General features: G+C 38.4%; 1 protein-coding gene across 2 annotated transcripts in view; it reads left to right on the top strand.

Annotated features, from left to right (window-relative positions):
* Positions 1 to 16,658, top strand: part of exoc2 (exocyst complex component 2) — a 108,039-nt gene extending 91,381 nt beyond the window's left edge. For both annotated transcript variants that reach the window (XM_088644047.1, XM_088644048.1), the window contains 5 exons: positions 9,795 to 9,850; positions 10,561 to 10,683; positions 11,827 to 11,888; positions 13,899 to 13,958; positions 15,618 to 16,658. In XM_088644047.1, the coding sequence (XP_088500173.1) occupies positions 9,795 to 9,850; positions 10,561 to 10,683; positions 11,827 to 11,888; positions 13,899 to 13,958; positions 15,618 to 15,711 (395 nt within the window). In that variant the 3' untranslated portion in view covers positions 15,712 to 16,658. The remainder of the gene's footprint in view (positions 1 to 9,794; positions 9,851 to 10,560; positions 10,684 to 11,826; positions 11,889 to 13,898; positions 13,959 to 15,617) is intronic.
* Positions 16,659 to 18,164: the final 1,506 nt, after the last annotated feature.

The following is an 18,164-nucleotide window of genomic DNA, read 5'->3' on the forward strand; positions in this document are numbered from 1 at the left end:
GCTTTGGAGGCTGGAGCGGGCGGTTCTCGAAAGGATCAATTTGCAATGTTGTCCTGAAGGGAGGAGCTAAAAAGAATCCAAGCCGGATGAGAGGGTTTTGAAATAATCCCATAGGCACGGCTGGAAGTATGACTTGTGGGAAGCGAAGGGAGTTCACAGCCTAGTATACTCACTGTATGCGAGGCTCTGGACTCGACTCCTTACAGTTTTCCTGGTTGTGCAACTGTCGAAACTCCCGTACAACACCGTGATGGAAACAGTCAAAACTGCAGTTGTGTGAAAATGTAAAATAAGAGGCATCTGAAAAAAAGGGTTCTGAGCTGTCACTGCTTCTACCAAGTATTGACTAAGAGCAGGAATATTTGCTGAATGGGCAAATTTTAGTTTTTGCTGACATTTAACGTCTTTCACCCTTGAAAATGTTCAGGTTGAGCTTTCAAGTTTTGGTTTCAGGCTTTCACATCAAAAACACCATTGGAATTCAGTATGACTTCATTATAAGAGCATGGAACTCTTTTGCAAGGCCTTGTAAATATATGGTGTTTCAAGTACAGTACATATCGACAAAATTGAGTTGAATTAAAACTGTATTAAAGTCTGTTTGATAAAGTTGATCCTCTTGGCATAATGTAGACTTTTGCAAGAACAAGATTCATTTAAAGGTTGTACAATAAACTACTTACACATTGTAGATGTGATAAATTAAATAATGAAGTACTTTAACTTTAAAAATATAGTGTATTACTTTACAGTTTTTAGTATTACTTTATGAGCAATTTATAGGACTTAGAAGTCATCGACGTTGCTTTCCTAAATTGTTTAATTTGGGAAGCATCATTGATACCAGTAGATCCAATGCAATTATGTTTGAATTCATGCCCCACTTTATCAAGCCATCTTGATACTTTCTTTATACATCCTGTTTTATAAGTATGAAAAGAGCACTTTTAGTTGACTGTGGTAGGAAATAAATGAATGGTGGCCAGGCGGTTTTTTCAGTCTTCAGGACCTGTATGATATTGATTTAAACATCATCTACATTTTTGTTAGTGCATTTTCACTATATTGGTTTTATGTTGGACAGATTATATTTTGACTGGTGCTTCTTTAAGTTTATTGATAATCTTTAACACATGTGAAAGCTCTTACAGTGTTTTCTACATATCTGATTGGATTAGCTTGTAACAACAAATCTGACAAAACAAAACAAAAATTCTGCCATGGTTGTGAGGCTCATTTTCCAAGTCATGGGGGAATAACCTTTGTATGTATAATCTGTAAACTGACATCAAATAAAAATGCAAAGGTGCTATTTAGCATACACAGAAAATATTACTCGCATTACCTGTAGATTAAACGAATGCTTCAGTATTTCTTCACAACTTCTTCTATATCTCAAATCATCCTCAGATGTGATTACATTTATGGTAGCATAGAGGCTGTGCAAACTATGTGTCGGTATAAAACAGTGAGAGCATAAATGGAACTGCAGTTGTGAGACAAGTCTTATATTCATCTATGTGGACTGGAAACAGCAAAAAATCTATGAATGGAAGAGAATTGTAATGAACTGCTAACATGCTTCAGTCCTGTTTCTCTACTGCCCAACCCATCGCCTGGTGCTGTTAAAGCAGTATTTTCACAAACCCTGGCAAGTTGTCTTTGCATTTGGATGAACCTGAACTTGCCTCACTTCAATGGTTATACTGTAGCTGTAACTACTGTACATGCAGCTGTCCTCACAGCACCACTTTCCTGACTGTATGTGTGTATGTATGTACGTGCAGTGCATTTTATTTTAAAATCCAACTGTATCTCATTAATTATATTTTTTTCTTCTAACTGTGTACTAAAGGGAAGTGTTTCTGTAAGACCCCACCAGAGTACAGTTTTGTGGGTCCTGTACTCCTTGTCCACAGGCTTGATTTTACTAATGTTGTGTCACGCACAGCCACTGATAAACATAACCTTAAAAGCCCAGAAGACGCACAGTTCCTTTGGGTTCATGTACCTTATGAAAAAAGCACCGTAATATCGAAACAGTTACCTGTTTTCACAAGGTGCAAAAAAGACTGGGATTTTTGTTAGAACATACTGTATGCTCCCACTCATGCAAAATGTATAACTTTCTGGTGCATGTCCCAAACAACGTGAATATTTTATTGCTTAAAAAATTAAGATGGTCTCTAAAAAGCTTTTACTTGTTCAGTAGAACTGTGCTCCTCTTAATATTAAGAATACTGAAGCTAAATTGCTGCAGTTCTGTTTTCTTTAAGAAGCCTTAAAGTTAGTTCTTTGCAAATCTGAAGACTGGATTTTGCATTGCTTTTTTAATCCGATTTTGTTTTTCTTCTATCAATCACAAAACACTCTTTTATAATATGTATTTGTTCTTTACATGTTCATTGTAATTGCCTGTTTGCAATGATGTTTTGTGTATTTATAGATTTATAGGTTGGAATACAGTGTGATGAGACTCCTAAAAACTTTTGTGCAGTATTAAATCCTTGTACTGTAATTTTGCATAATTGATTTTGAATATAAAAGCTCTGCATTGTATTTTAATCTTTATTTAAACTCATTGTATTAACTGGGAATCACTGTCATGCCATGAAATTATTGTAGCATTGTGGCTACTTCAACTTGGTGATGCAAATGCAACTTTTAATTTTGATTTCTAATGCTGCAATTCTTGAATTGCTTATTATTTTTAAGACATCAGGTTATCTTTGTTTTTCTGGTAACTTGTATATTTTTGGAATTTCCTGTTTACATAACCATGTTGTCCTGTTAACAAAGGTGATGAAAACAAGCTGGGTGAAAAACTGGAAAATGTGGTGTAAGGCAGTAAAAAAGTGGCTTTTCCAAATTTCACCTACACTTCCTTCTCAGTTTCTCTTCTTTGCACAAAATAACCAATCAAAACAAATCTGGGGCTGGTACTAGCAGCTCATGCAGAGAGCAGATTCGATGACAGACTACATGCAAAACAGCGCAAATGTTAAGACAGGAAATTGTTCACGGAAAAAAAAGTCTACCATTCTGCTTCCTTGGGGAAGCACCACTTCAGTTGTGCAGACTGTTTACAACCTAATATGCTCTCAACAGTTCCTCTCTCTGGGTATGACAGTACCAGCTCGACAGTAGCCCACTTACTGATTCTCTAAACCAAGGAAAATGGGCCAGTGGAACTAAAAATGTTCAGTTGTGAAAAAAACAGCATGAACCTAAACCACAACGAATATAGTGTTTGAATTTAATGTGAACCTTTCTAGGTGGGTTAGAAGAGATTAGTGGGTGTTTAAGGGGTGTACCTAACAGTGGGGAATAACCTAGTTAATGGATTTCTCATTGCAAAAACAAAATGGTTAAACATAAAAATAGATTTACTGGAATGCAATTGTTTATTACATATGTGTTGGCCCTGTCAAAATCAGCATGTACCCATCATTAGACACAGCGAGTGATAGACCTTCTTTCTTATTACATGCTGAAAAGAGAAGGGGAAAACACAATGTTTCAGCTGTGAAGCCTTCTTCGGGTGTTCTTTCTTTTGTCCACTTCATCTAGCCAGAAGGGAAGGAGTGCATAATTATTTTCTTGAACTCAAATGGTCTTTTTTCTCTCTGGCATATTTTTAATAAGCAGTCATACAAAGGCTTGCAGAAGTTCCCAACTCAGTGTGAAGCTTTTGTGCCGCCTTCTCTGAAAAGGTCATTCTGTGAACAGTCATGTTAGGGTAGGTTTGTCATGATCTGATGGACGTATTCCAGGATGTCATGCCTGTTAACAATAAATGTGTCAGAAGGTCTTACTTCAGAATACACATGGAAATGTATGTTGTAAACTGCACAGTAATTATACTTTATACATGAATGTTGTGGTTGTATATAACCATAAGATCAGATCTGTTGGCTGTGTCACTTTAGGGTTTTTTTTTTCTTTTTTTTCTTCAAGATCATCCAAAATGCCAGATGTGAATTGTTTCAGGTTTGCTATAGACAAATGTAGATTGTACCATTGTAGGAAAATGTACCATGGTTCTTGAGGAATTCATTGGTGAACATACATCAGTATTAATCTTTTCTAATCTAGTTTTTGCCCCAGATTAAATTACATCTGTCACCCTGGTACCTGATATGATGTTTGATCAGAGTTCTGATCTAATTCCTGCCGTTAAATTAAGAAGAAAACAGTTCAGAGATTTCACCTAGAGATCATGCTGTTTCCTGTGAGTAACTTGTTTTACTGCAGGAGCTGCTGATAATCTTTGATTATTTGCCTATTTGAGCCACAAGTGACTATCTGTGTCTCATGCCCTTTTACTGTTACACTTCCTGCTTTTGAGAAGGAGTCACCTACCTAATTCTGTACAGTGTAGGAGTATGTTTTACACCTCCTCATTCATTAGAAATATGAATGAAGTTAAAATGTTAATGAGGAGAAACATCCATGTTCCTGTTATACAGAAATTGCAATATTGGTCTTATATCGTATTTAATTTATTTTTTCTGTTTTATGTATTTCTAGTGTTTGAAATTACTTTCTATATACAAGCATTGTCGTGTAGAATTGCATATTACATATTGAATATTGAATACAATATGTATTAAGACTTACAGAGCTGAAGTGTTTTGATTTATAATAGAGTTTCTTTCTTCAGATGTTACAGTAGGTCTAACCTTAAACCTGTATAGATTATTGAAGTAATTTGTTAAAGAGAAAGTTTTTAACCTCATTAATGGAACGGAATATTCATTTGTTTTTGTGTTTACCTGGCTTTTTACTGTAAATGAGCAGTGGATGGAATGGTTTACTATCGGGAGTTGTTATTGAACAGATCGCAAAGCCTTTCTTTTTTTTTTTTTGGTCCAATAGGGAATTTCCAAAACTCACACTCTGCCACTGCAGTGTAATGTAAGATAGGTAAGTGGGTTTAGGCTGTGTGGGTGGGGACACTTCTTCGGTGCTGAAGTGTATGAAATGTCAAAAGATAAACCTGAGTTTGATCACATAGGCCATCATACCCCCCTCCCAAAAAAGTCTAGTCCTCAGTAAAATCTTTGTAAAAAGGTTATGGTTTTAAACTCGATATTAACAGTGAGAGAGTAGCAGCTGATGTGACACACTGGACTTTTTGAGGGAAGCAGGTAGTTAATTTTGTCTGGTGCTTTTAATCCATGGTACCAGCATGTCCTCATGATGGTATGTGTGCTTACATTAGAGAGAGTGCAGAGTAGTTTTCCCTGCTACATGTATAAAGCATGTACATTATTTATCTAATTGCTGTGATTTGTCTGCCTCCATCACTACTCCTGTAAGCATCTTTCTGGTTAACATGTTGCCCTGTGTGAGGGTGGGAGTTGAAAGGAAAAAAAAGGTTTCCTTTTTGCTACAGCTTCTGTGAAACGTGGAGCAGCCTTCCCTAATTTGTCAAAGAAGTGTATGTTGGTAAGCACCAATTGTTCAGACCTGAGTGTAGTGTGCAACCTGCAACTTAATTAGTTTGCTAGATCAAAGACATTTTCTCAGTTAGCATCAAAACAACATACATTTTTTAGTTATTTTTTCCAATACATTCTTAAAGATAAAAGTCCATGTATCGGTGACTGAGTAATGGAAATCAGGCATGTGTATCGTTGACAGTAGAAACTTTTGGGTTTCTAAATATCCCTAACAAGTTTGACTGCAGCTTTGTTTCTGTAAGCAAATCTTTTCAGAATTGTACCCTGTTGAACAGCTCAGGATGATTTTGCTTTAGCTGTGCAGGAATTACAGATGAGACATGTAAGACTCAGAAACCAAGCAAATACATTAGTAGGCATAGGGGCAAAAGACCCAAAGAGACTATAGTACTGGGAAATTAGAAGGTTATTCAGTCTGAAGATAGGAAATACAGATGTAAATATAGAAAACTGGAAACTTTAATTATTAGGTGCAAACTCCCAAAGGTTTCCTTGTGGTGAACAAAAGAGAACAAATCAGCTTAATAATATCAGAATTACTTGAGCACCTGTGAGGTAAAGGATAAGCAGCAAAAGAATGAGAGTATTGATGGATAGTGATTTTTCTGATTGTTAATATCCTCATGCTCATTCTTGCACGTGCCCCTGCAGTAGTGGATGAGACTTTGGCTTTTTAACCGGTCATTCTGTCTTCTGAGTGTATAGTGAATGAAGAACGTTTCTGCTTTTTCCATTACCGGGTACTGTTGCCATGCAAGCTCAGTGTCTGTAAGTTTTATCTTGGGAGTCTCCTCTGCTGTCTTATCTGAGCTCACAAAAATGAGTCTATTAGGATTTCTCCATCCTTTAAGGGCAGAGCAGTGGCTCTGTGGCTCAGGATCTGCGCCTGTGGCTGGAAGGTTACTGGTTCAAATCCCGCGTCCGACAGAGGAATCCTACTCTGTTGGGCCCCTGAGCAAGGCCCTTCACCCCAACTGCTCCAGGAGCGCCGTATAAATGGCTGACACTGTACTCTGACCCCAAGCTTCTCTCCCTGTCTGTGTGTCTGTGTCTCATGGAGAGCAAGCTGGGGTATGCAAAAAGACAAATTCCTAATGCAAGAAATTGTATGTGGCCAATAAAGTGATCTTTTCACTTTCTCTGCATGGGTCAAGCCTGTGATCCCACCAGCACAGTTCTACAGTCCCTTCATGCTTGCAACAACAGCTCAGCACACATACTGATTATATACTTTACAGTTTAGTGGTTCCCAGCCCTGGTCCTAGAGGGACCCCTGTGTGGTCTGATTTTCACTCAAGCTTGCCTGTTGATCGCTGGCACTAATTGATACCTTCAACAGATCTGATTGCTTGTCTAGTCTTTTGTTTGCCTGGGTCCTCGGTTTCAAAGATGCCCCACTGCAAGTGTCTTTTTCCCACAGCTTCATCATACAGAGCTTGTTGCGGTTTTTCCTCAACTCCTTTAATAGGAGTTGCTCCCTTTCTTCTGTCTGGGGAGCTTAATCTTAATCTTGATTGAGTTCGGAAAAATTCAGAAAGTGGTACAGGGTTCATACCATTTATCCTATTTAACTTAAACTTAAGCCGAATTTTTTTTTTTAATGTCATTAGCCATTAAGATCTCGTGTGGCACAAAAAGCAGAAGAGACAGGAGGTTCCCCAATGCCAGAGTTGGGAAGTGATGCTGTATAGAGTCACCCAATTGTGTGTAGCCCTGGTCTTGTCTAACTAGAATCCGGGATGCTGCTAGGGTTTTTAGATTAATTTTTTGTGGCCTGCCAGGAGAGACTTCAGCTCAGGTTTACGAAATGTTGAAAACTTCATTCTATGCCCCTTCATTATATTTCTCATCAATTTCAAATCTTCTCACTGTAGAGAAACCTACAAAATTGTGAGAGTCGGCAAAGACCTTCCTGTTCATAAAGTTAAGAATTTGTCATTTTTTTCCCTGTCTTGGATTTTGTTTCATGTTTCTTAAATGGCACAAAGTGAGACGATATTGTGGGATGATGTAATTACACTCCATGCAGAATATTAGTCCTGTCCACTACTGCCCTTCGGATCTGTGCTGTTTGTGGAGTAGCAACACCGGCGTTTAAAAAAAACAACTTGAAAAAGTGATACCTTGCTCACCTGCAGTGGTCTTCTAATGCAGATGAGTATATATGTCATAAGGAAAAATAATGCTGTATTGCCCATGAGATGTGGCCATGCTTAATAAGGTAGCCTTCTCTTGTAGTGTGAGATTCCTGTGTTAAACAGGCCTGTTACTTTACCAAAAAGTCCAATTCAGTTTTGTGCCAGTATAGTTCTTTGACCTGATACTGTATGTGCTGGAAGCCCATATTAAGATTTTGAATTTCATCTTAATGCCAGAGGACCCAGGCACTGGGAATTTTGAACATTACAGCAAAGTGTATATCAAATGATTAAACCGGATTCATATGGCATGGTTAAGTTTTTTGGTATAGCTTCAGTGCAGTGCAAAGTTAAGGTGAAACTCTTGTGGTTTTGATTTAAAGGAAGTTGTGATCAATGTGAGACACTTTGGACGCTTCAAAAAAAGACAGGACTTCTCTCCTGGTTTCAAGTATATATGAGACTTTTCACTTTTCTCTAAAAAAATAATCAATCAGGTAAGACAAGCAAATTGTTCAGTTAAGTCCAAAGTATGCCTGTATTTTTTTTTCTTCTTCAAAGTCATTTAAAAAAGAGTCTGAGCAGAGACCATCCTAGAAAAAGAAGAGTTTCATTTTATTTCCTCTGCAGAGTCGCAAATATGTCCATCACCTGGAAGAGATTGAAATATGAAATATTAAAATGCAATTATCGTATAATTTCATACATAACATTTGAAGTACACTCCATTTACTGAGTGATGTGATAACTACCATAAAAGAGCACAATTAGTTTTTAACACATGTAACATGACTTCCAAAATAACATCACCAGAATAATGTCCTTTATCCGAGGCTGTGAATGCAAAGATGAGTAATCATACTGACACACACTAAAAACTGTTTATCAAGCTGTCGTCTTGTCTATAGGAATTATCTGTTTTTCTGTGTCTTTGTGACTGTATTTGCACCATATGTATGTGTAATAATTTGATTTGTTTCAAAACAAGGAGCTTTTTTGTTAACTGTGAACTTCTTCGTGTTGCTTATGTGTTGTATGTGTCTATGCTTTTTTTTGCCATTTTCATTTGATCACAATATTAAGTTACTTAAGGTAGCATGTCCTTCTGTATGTTCTTAAGCACTGTGGTTTGAAATACAGAGGTTTTTCCTCTGTGTGCATTGTCCCTTGTGTTGTTACGTATAAAGAAAGAGGAACATTTGACCATATGAACCACGGCTGCAAGGATATGGGACTTTCACCAGATAGCTTGATCAGTTTCCGCTACAACAAACCTGTGGTAACTTTCGTTGCTTTAAGTTTTCTGAATTAAATACTATTCTTATTTAAATAGTCTTTCTTTTTACTGTGATCTTCACTCCAGGTTTGTATTAATTACATACTTGTAAACACCATATTGACACCCGAAGAAGGCTCCACAGCTGAAACGTTGTGATTTCTTTCTTCTCTTTTCAGCATGGAATATACAGTACCTATTACTTGTTCCTTTTCAACCTTATAGATGCTGCAAAAAGACATGAGGTGGACAGTTTTAGAAATAGATTGTACCTTCTTTTTTATATCATAGATTTTCACTGGAATGACCAGCTAGGCAAATAAAAACATAGCAGGGATGACAGCTGAAATTCACCTGTGATAATAATGAGAAACATTTCTACCCTACCGCAGTACCCATCCTCAACAGCTAACTGCAATGCCTCAGACTCAATACACATCTGCACTGTGCACTTTTTGCATGGTCTCCCATGTTTTTTACAGTACTACATATTTATTGTTCTGTTTTTATTATTTTTTATTTATATACTGTCTACATTGTGCAGTGTTGTCTGCAGTACTGTCTATATCCCGTGAGATCAGCTCAAATAAGAATTCCAATGTACATAATCCAGTGGCAATAAACTCCTCAACTACTCTATTGTACATTTATTTCCAGAGTCTTTGGTGTCTTCTCTTATTACCATTATATTTAATTTTTAAACCTATATAAAGACAATGTATAAGAAGCTCATGTTGCACATTTCTAGACAGTGGAGAATTCTCTTTTATATTCCATTGTGCAGATATGCCTTGCTGAAAGGACTGTTTTGTTCAGTCTGTCTCTTTGATTAAAGTGTCTTCAATGGTCCATTTCTGTGTTGTTCTGCACATGTAGACAGAGGCAGGTGACCAGTTTGTGGAACTCTCTCTGCAGGTGTAAGAAACTACCTGAAGGAAGCTTTAGTGAATATCATCACTGTTCACGCAGAGGTAAGAAATATGTTTTCTATAGGCAATCTCGTGCTTGTGAAGATTAGTCACTAAATTGTCCCTTTGTGCTTTTCTGTGTGTGCGTTCTTGTGCCCAGAGACTGAGTGGTGACCTGTCCAGGGTAAAGTCAACCTTGTACCCTATGTTTCTTAAACAGGATCTAAGAGAGTCACATTCAGCTTTCTCGTTCATTAAAGAATGCAGAGGTTACTTTCCTCATGTATATCTACATTACAAATTTGTACTATGCTTTACCTTTATGATTGCGGTAAATTCGAAGTTGGCTTGATAGAAACCTTTGACTTTATCAGACTGTAAAATGACATGGCTGGATGACATGTGACTCTCGTCTCTTTTTTTAGTCTGCAAAACACAAAACGGACCTTAAGAAGTTTCTAACATCACGCCAGATCTATATTTTTATACAGTTGAAGGGGTTTTTTTGGGGGCCCCCGTAGGTTTGCACATTTTTTAGCTTTTAACATTTTTCAGCTGCTAATTCTGATCCGAAACCCCTTTGAGTTACTTCAAAACCCTGAAGAGTTTCAATGTTGACAAGACGATTCCCTTGGTAACAGCGTGCCTTACTATACTGTACAGTCGGAATAAAACCGCTGCCGGACGTACCTGTTGCCTAATGTCTCCACGGACCGACCTGAACCAGCAGCAGAAATGTGTTCAGCAACAAAAATAATGCTCTAACCCCTCAGGTGTTCACGGTTTCCAAAGAGCTGGTCCCGCGGGTGCTGTCCCGCATCGTGGAGGCAGTGGCCGAGGAGATGAGCCGTCTGATGCAGTGTGTGTCCTCCTTCAGCAAGAATGGGGCTCTGCAGGTACCCTCTTCCACTTCAGTCCCCAAATTCCCAGGCTGCCCCCCCGAGGGAGGGACCCCTGGAAAAGGGGTGCCTGAACCAGGCTTCTCACTCGAAGCTCGGCTTGGCTTTGCTTGGTGGCGCTGAAGATCTTTACTCTGCAGTGATTCAAGTGGGAATTGCGGTCGCTAGATTTACAGAGCTTTTGTTTCGAAGCGCTTAGTAAATTAGCTGGGCTCTGGCAGTCAGAGGAGTGTGTGTATCAACACTGAAAATTACTGAGGTTTCATCCTGCAGCTGGGTTAAAGTTCGATGTATTTGAGCTGCAGCATTGACACAAACGAGGTCCAATGTTTCATGCACTGTCCGTCCAAACCATTTATTGGGGTGATGAGAAGATATGTGCAGTAGGCAGGGTTGTCCCAGGAATTTGGAGCTTGAATCAATTGATTCTAGGTTACACAGAGCACTATGAAAGATTATCAGTTGATTATTGTATCTGATTTCTAATACCCTGGGTCCCATCCGTGTTGAAGATTTCTTCATTGATAGTGGAGTTACAGTGACACATTAGGCCAAAAGTGTACATTTGGTTACAGATGTTTTTACATGCTTAATGTATTGTGTCATATTCACATATCTTCTGTAAAGCTTCAGGTTCAGTCTTGAACTTGGCAATAAAATCTACCAGACAGTGTTTTATTAAAATACCGTGCATTATCTTCTAGTCACAAAACATTTGCTAATGTAACAATAAATCACATATCTGATAGACAACACAGCCCAGGGAGCCCTACTTAAACTTAAAATTCACCTGAAAAAATTGCAGGTGGGATAGCATCGTGAAATCATGCAAACTGGAAAAAATCTACAAACTAATTTCCTGTTAACCTGACACCTATCCACTTGAGAAATGTGTTGGGTTCCTCCTTTGGGAACTTATCTTTGCGTTTGTCGTAAGTGTTTTTATTTCTGAGAAAACTGCCTTTGGTTCACCAAGTTATGTGTTTGCCTGCTGAAAGAGTTCCACAAAACATGCCTGATAATGGCACACACAGTAGTCCCCATTAATCATATCTCTGTATAGCAATCAGTGTCCTTTCCATTGCCTGATCTGTTGTGGATGAAACTTTTTATCGTTTTCTGTATCGACCTTTTCTCCAGGCACGGCTGGAAATCTGTTCCCTGAAAGATGCCATAACGTACTACCTAACCCCAGACAGCAGGTAAGATGAGTAAGACTCTCTAGCTTCACAGATCCAGAAGCACAAACCAAAAACATCATCGTTATCAAAACAGGTTTTCAACCACTTCTGTAAACGTTTGTATTCAAACTTCACAGAAATAGTACATGTATAACAACTTAATCCTCACAACCTTTTCTGACCATAAAAAACATACTATAGTTTATAGTCAGAACATTTTTAAAACCATTATCCCATCAATAGGATTCAGCTTCATGCAGTGATCTTGCATTACAACACAACGGTTCACTGCTGTTTTTGTTTTATATTCAGTGTTTTACTGCATGTTATTTCCTTATTTGTTTGTTTTTTAAAGAAATAAAAAATGATGTTTTCGCTTCTCATTTTTCTACTGCATATTTCAAAAACCAGAAGGAGTTGTTTAGGGGATGCTCGTTGTAATAAAGGGTATTCATTATTTGAATTTTGCTGAAAATGTGCTGTGCCTATTATAATGAACTGCTGTTTTCTGCATTCCCTTAAAAAGGCTGGTGCTCTAGCATTATTTTCGGGCTATTTATACACACTTCACGGGTATATTTATGTGAATTATGGGATACTTTTTTTTATCCTATGCCAGTGATGGCTTTCTGTTAGTATTCTCCATTGTAATATACAGGTTTTTGTACATTACATTCTAAAGCATGGGTATTCTAAGCAATAAGTGCTAATATACTTTACTCCCTCAAAATATAACGAAAGTAGCCTTTAGCTGGACTTTCGTGAGCTGCAGGTTGCTCTTTGGTTAGGTCTCAGATGAGTCTCATGGTCCTCTGGATGTATCTGGTTCTGAGGTTAGCCTCTTCCCTGTGTCCCAGATCACACACAGACAGCCTCCTGTTGTATCGATGGGAAGTGAAACTGTTCTCTCCAGAGCTCAGGCCTCCTGTGTGTGAGGCAGTACCTGTTAACTGTAAACTGTGCTATTTTTACAACTGCAGAGCTGCAGCACTGGCAGTTGATAATGTTTCTGCGCACCTCTGTTGTGCTATTAAAGCACCCTTAATATGATTCTTTACATATATTTTTGGGGGATAAGTTCTTGAATTAGCAGGAACATCCTTTCATTTTAGAGAGGCGCTCCAAGGAATACAGAGCCCTTTAAGCTGTCAAAACGGCAGATGAAATTTCGTCGTGACAGTGCAGGTTTAACGCTTCAGCAAAGACTGCACCATACCATTCAAACGTTTAAAAAAACGCGTACCAAGAGGAAGGAAGATATTGAAAGACCAATTGATAGTGTTCGTCCCCGTTTGTTCTGATCCCTGTGTTTACTGGGGATGAGAGGAACCTCTTTCTGGGTTGCCTCAGTTATGCCTCTGTGTTTCTCGGACCATGCAGCTACTTTCTTCTCATTACTGGAAAAGTTTACAAGCACTTTCTTTCCCATATTTAAGGACTGATTCAAATATACTTCTCAATGTGACGTATCTCTTAACGTGCACACGGTTCTTCTGTATTGAAGAAGGCAGCTGCTTATTTTTATAGATGAAGCAGTCGCCTGTTCTGGGATGCGGAGTTTCAAGTAAACCTAGTGACTACAGAGATGAAGAGGGAAGAATTTTGTGCTTTTCCCAAGTTTTGAAAGCAACTGCACGTTATGCAATAATGTGGACCATGTTTATACAGAACAAATGACCACTTCAGCTTTGCTTGAGTGATGGATTCAGGCACGTACCATATAACGATCTTAAACTTTTCATACTTCCATTTGTCACAGACCTCCTGAGGCAATTTACTCCTGGAATGGTGTCCCCTTAAACATTTTGTAAAAACTCTATACATACAATATAGAGTGTATAGGCCTGGTTTAGGGCTTAAATTGAAGCTTAACATCTGACATTGCAGCAGCAGGACTTGCGTTTCTTCACACAGCAATCGTTCCTTGGTGTCTAAGCCCTCTACTTCATTGATCCACTTTAATTTACTGTGTGTAGTACTTACCCTCCCTTCAACTTCTCAGTATTTTACCAACCTCTTGTGTGCTTGCAGCCGTAGCTTCAAGCAAGCTCTAGAAGTCTTACCCCAGCTGCACAGTGGAGCAGACAAAAAGTAAGAATCTCGAATTGCACTTTGCGTTTCACAGCCTGTCACTGACATCGTTGTTTAAGTGAGGAGCAGCTATACAGTACATCACGTTTTAAGAAGTGACGTTGTGGTCTCGTAAATGAGAAGTTTTCTGAGCTTTGCAGTTTATACAAAACTAATCTCGGTATTTTGCATCGTACGGTAATAACTTTGTTATTTTTTTCTCTTCTCCTCTTATTTGCTGATTTACCAACTGTTTAGCTTATGTTTCCTTTTTTCAAATCCTGTCCTCTAGAACACAAGAGCACAACTCCAGTGTCTTTACATCATCAACAGCTGTCAGCTTTGAAAGCTGTTAAATTAGTTCAGTGAAGTTCATCATTAGCTCAGTTAGGCCATTAGGAACAGAGGTGGAATGGACCCTTAGGGATGCACCAGGGCTCTGCACCAGGGCTCTGCACCAGGGCTCTGCACCAGGGCTCTGCACCAGGGCTCTGCACCAGGGCTCTGCACCAGGGCTCTGCACCAGGGCTCTCCAGTGCTGATCCTGAAGGCCCACACACCTGCTGGCTCTCAGGTGGACCATTGCACCCACGATTCACTGAATTAGGATTGATGTCAACTGTATGACTGTTGTCAGATCTCTTAAATGTTAGAGTGGCCTTTTAGCAATTGCATTCAATGCAGTTAAGTAAAATGAAATCCCAGGCATTCTAGTAGAAAACAAGCCTGTTAACTGGAATAAGGGTTCAGTCAGGTCATCAGCAGAATTGTTTCAGGCCTGGAGCTGTGCACACCGTGCTTCAGCAATGGGCTTCAGTGATCTCTCTCTTTCTCGCCTCACTTCCGCACGATGAGCTTTTTTTCCAGTGCATTATGCTGCAGTTTCACGTCCTTTCTTTGCCAAGTCTGAACTATAAATGTGATTGTTACCTCTGTTGTTTTTCCTGGTTCAAGGTTTTAGTTGTGCAGTACACTGCTAGCTTTGCAACAGTATAAGGAGAAGATGTGGTAAGACAGCCCATCATTGAAAAAAACAAAGTAGCATCGCAAAGATGAGAAGACAAGCATACCCATGCAATGCTATTCAATCCAGAGTGATTTTTTTTACTGTTATTAAATGTGATACCTTTACTGGTAATGTTCCAGTTCAGTCTGCAGTCATTTTGTTAAAAAAACATTTGAAAGCTGTTTCTGTATCTCTCAGGTCAAAGAACATTACAGGGAATAGTCAAATCATCACAGTGAACGTAATGGAAAAATACTCCTTTATACATCACATCCACAAGCCACATTGCAGTTTTAATTTGAGAGATTCAGAAATTTAGGTTTATACACCTTTATGTTTCAACATTTAAATGTTGATAATGTCGTGATTGTGGATTGACTCTACATATTGAAGGGGAATCATTTAAGGTTTATGTATTAGTCTATGTAATAATAAACGTTCACTTGGGATTGTGTGCTATTTTATGGATGTGTTCTTCTTCTTGAAGAAGACTGTCGTGCAATTTAATGAAAGTCCTATATAAATGGAAAAAATGAAAAATTCTGCTCTGGAAATGAATGACTTACCTTACAGCCCCAGAAAAGAATTGCTATAAATTGCTATATGATTCTGAAGATTGATATTTTTTGAATGAGCTCTTTGTAAACACATTCTCTCTCTCTCTCTTTCAATAGGTTACTGGAGGAACAGCTCAACAAGTTTAAGAGCAGCATGTATTTGCAGCTGACTTGCTTTCAACCTCCCTCTGTTCTCCCAGTAAAAACATAGTTAGTGTACCATTGTGCCTCACGTACACATTTCACTCCTGTGATGCTGAAGAAAATGTACATCAATCTGCTATTAAACCGTATGATTTCTGTCATTCTGCCATTCATTCACACCAATTCAAATTGGTGAACCTAACAATATTTCAGATTTAATCTCTTCATTAGTAGTAGAAATTAAAAAGTTCACATAAAAGCTTTATTTAGCACTGAAACATACTGTATGTGTGATTAAGGTGTAGTTGTGGTGGCTTCATAAGCAGCTGTTAAACTCTTCAGTTTTGAGTGAAAAAGGTCTCCTTTAACTATGCGTTTGCTTGAAAATCAATTGCTTGTTTATGTCTTAGAGCTGCAAAAGCTGGCAGATTTCACTAGTCCACAAGTTCACTAGAAGCCAGTAACCAACCGACCACTTTCCATTAGATGACAGTAAGCTCATTTGTATTTGTTCCCTACCCTCAAGAAGCTACTTGTGGTTTTTCTGATAACTTAAATAACAGTTTACAATGGAAAAATCTCAGTACATCCATAAACAATCTCTTAAGTCTCCAGGGGAAAAAAAAACTTCTTGTATTCAATTTGGAAAATATCCAGAGGTGTTTTTTTATTACTTTGTTTTTCACTTAAAGTAAGTAGGTTTTCATCTTCAAGGTAAAATGAGAGACATTGCTACTCTGCAGCAGATAAACCTGAAACCATGGAATGCAATGATATTTCTGTACATTCATTTCCTCCCAGGAGACTTCTCATACTGCTTGTGTTGTTACTAAGTACCGCTTAGTAAGTTGTTACTGTTACTAAGTTTTCATCCTCCTCTACGATCATTTCAAAGTCCTGTGGATCTTTACCTTTTCATTTTGCAATCGTAATTTTATGTTTATCCTTTTTTGTGCATCGGAAGAATGACAACTAAACTGCAGCAATTTATAATAAACAATATAGATGACTGAACGATGGGTGCACTGTCTAATTTTAGATTCCTTAAAAATAACTGAATGTATTGCACGGATGTTTCTGTTTCATGCAGATTAACCTGCACATTTCGTTGCTGCCTATGACATGGATACAAAATTCAGAAATATCACAATCAATGTGATGAATGTGTCATTTAAAAAAAAGAAGAAGCTCGGCAAAACGTTTTGAATCGGTAAATTTCACAGAGACATTGGAGAGCAGTGCAACACCACACACCTTTACAAACATGCCTTCTACGGCAGCCTCCCAGTAGACTATTGGTTTTGTAAGTCGACTGTCCCTCTGATTTATTTCTTGTAGCCCCGGTTTAACCTCCCTTCTGTAAAAAACAGACTAAGAAGTCTTTTAACTGTTAACATAGATATAAAAAGAAATCTGATTCTCTAGAACTTCCCCCCTACACATACACAGCAAGGAGAATTAGTGTAGCATAAGCTGACTGATAAAAAGCGTATTAACCATTTAAATCAAGGAGAAAAAAAACACAGATATACATATCTGCAAATGTTTTTTCATGCAGTAAGAATGTATTTATATATACATTGAACATATATTGATTTAGGTGGGTTTCAACTGTTGGACAGTTACTCGGCAGTGCCAGTTTGGAGAAGACTAGAAGACTCCTAGTACACTAACTGAAGACACAGGGTGCCATCCTGATAGGATGGCATGTTTGGGGCTTATGTAACTGCAGTGCTGAGGGTTAGCATGTAGAAGCACCCACTCAGTGCTGCTTAGCACTTTCTAAAATACATGCGCATCCAGCCATAGTCAAAAGCAAGTAATTTAAATGTGATGATATGAATAAATGTCAGCAGTTCACGTGTTGAGTTGTTTTTTTTTTATTTTAAATCCCGAGTTCTTTTTTTTGCACATTCACTCTGGCAGTGTTCCCTCTGAGCCGTGCGCGTGTGCGCATGCACACAGGTTATGAAATCAGTGCATACAGGAAATTGAACTGCGCACAAAAAATTGAATTAAAAAAAAATAAAACAGACATGGTTGTCAATTTAAAAATGCTCAATTGAGCACATGAGACTGGCTGCAAGAGGCCCAACTTGGCGGTGTGCATTATTACTGCTGCTGGATCATCGATACCTCTGCTCTCGTAGTCTCGAACCTCCCTGCACCTGCTCGCTCGACACTATGACTGGGCTCGCTGAATCACTGTCCCGGTCTTTTGGACCTCTATGTTTCTATGAGAATGACTATATTAAAAATAATTTCAGGTTTACAATTTTACAAACACTCAATTTAGTGCACACAAGTGTTTGTCACTGGGAAAAAAAATTGCACAACTTGACATTTTTGCGCACACGGGCCATTAAAAATTAGAGGGAACATTGCACTGTGGTGTCATGAACTGCATCAAACACAGTTCTAACACCAAACAAAAGTTTAAGTACAAGCAGAGAACAAGAGCAGATTTTTTTAAGTAAAGCAGAGCTCTGCACACCCAACTAAAGTACTTGCATTTGGCTG

This window comes from Lepisosteus platostomus, chromosome 8 (genome assembly GCF_059453375.1).
Source record: "Lepisosteus platostomus isolate fLepPlt1 chromosome 8, fLepPlt1.hap1, whole genome shotgun sequence".
NCBI classification, from domain to species: domain Eukaryota; kingdom Metazoa; phylum Chordata; class Actinopteri; order Semionotiformes; family Lepisosteidae; genus Lepisosteus; species Lepisosteus platostomus.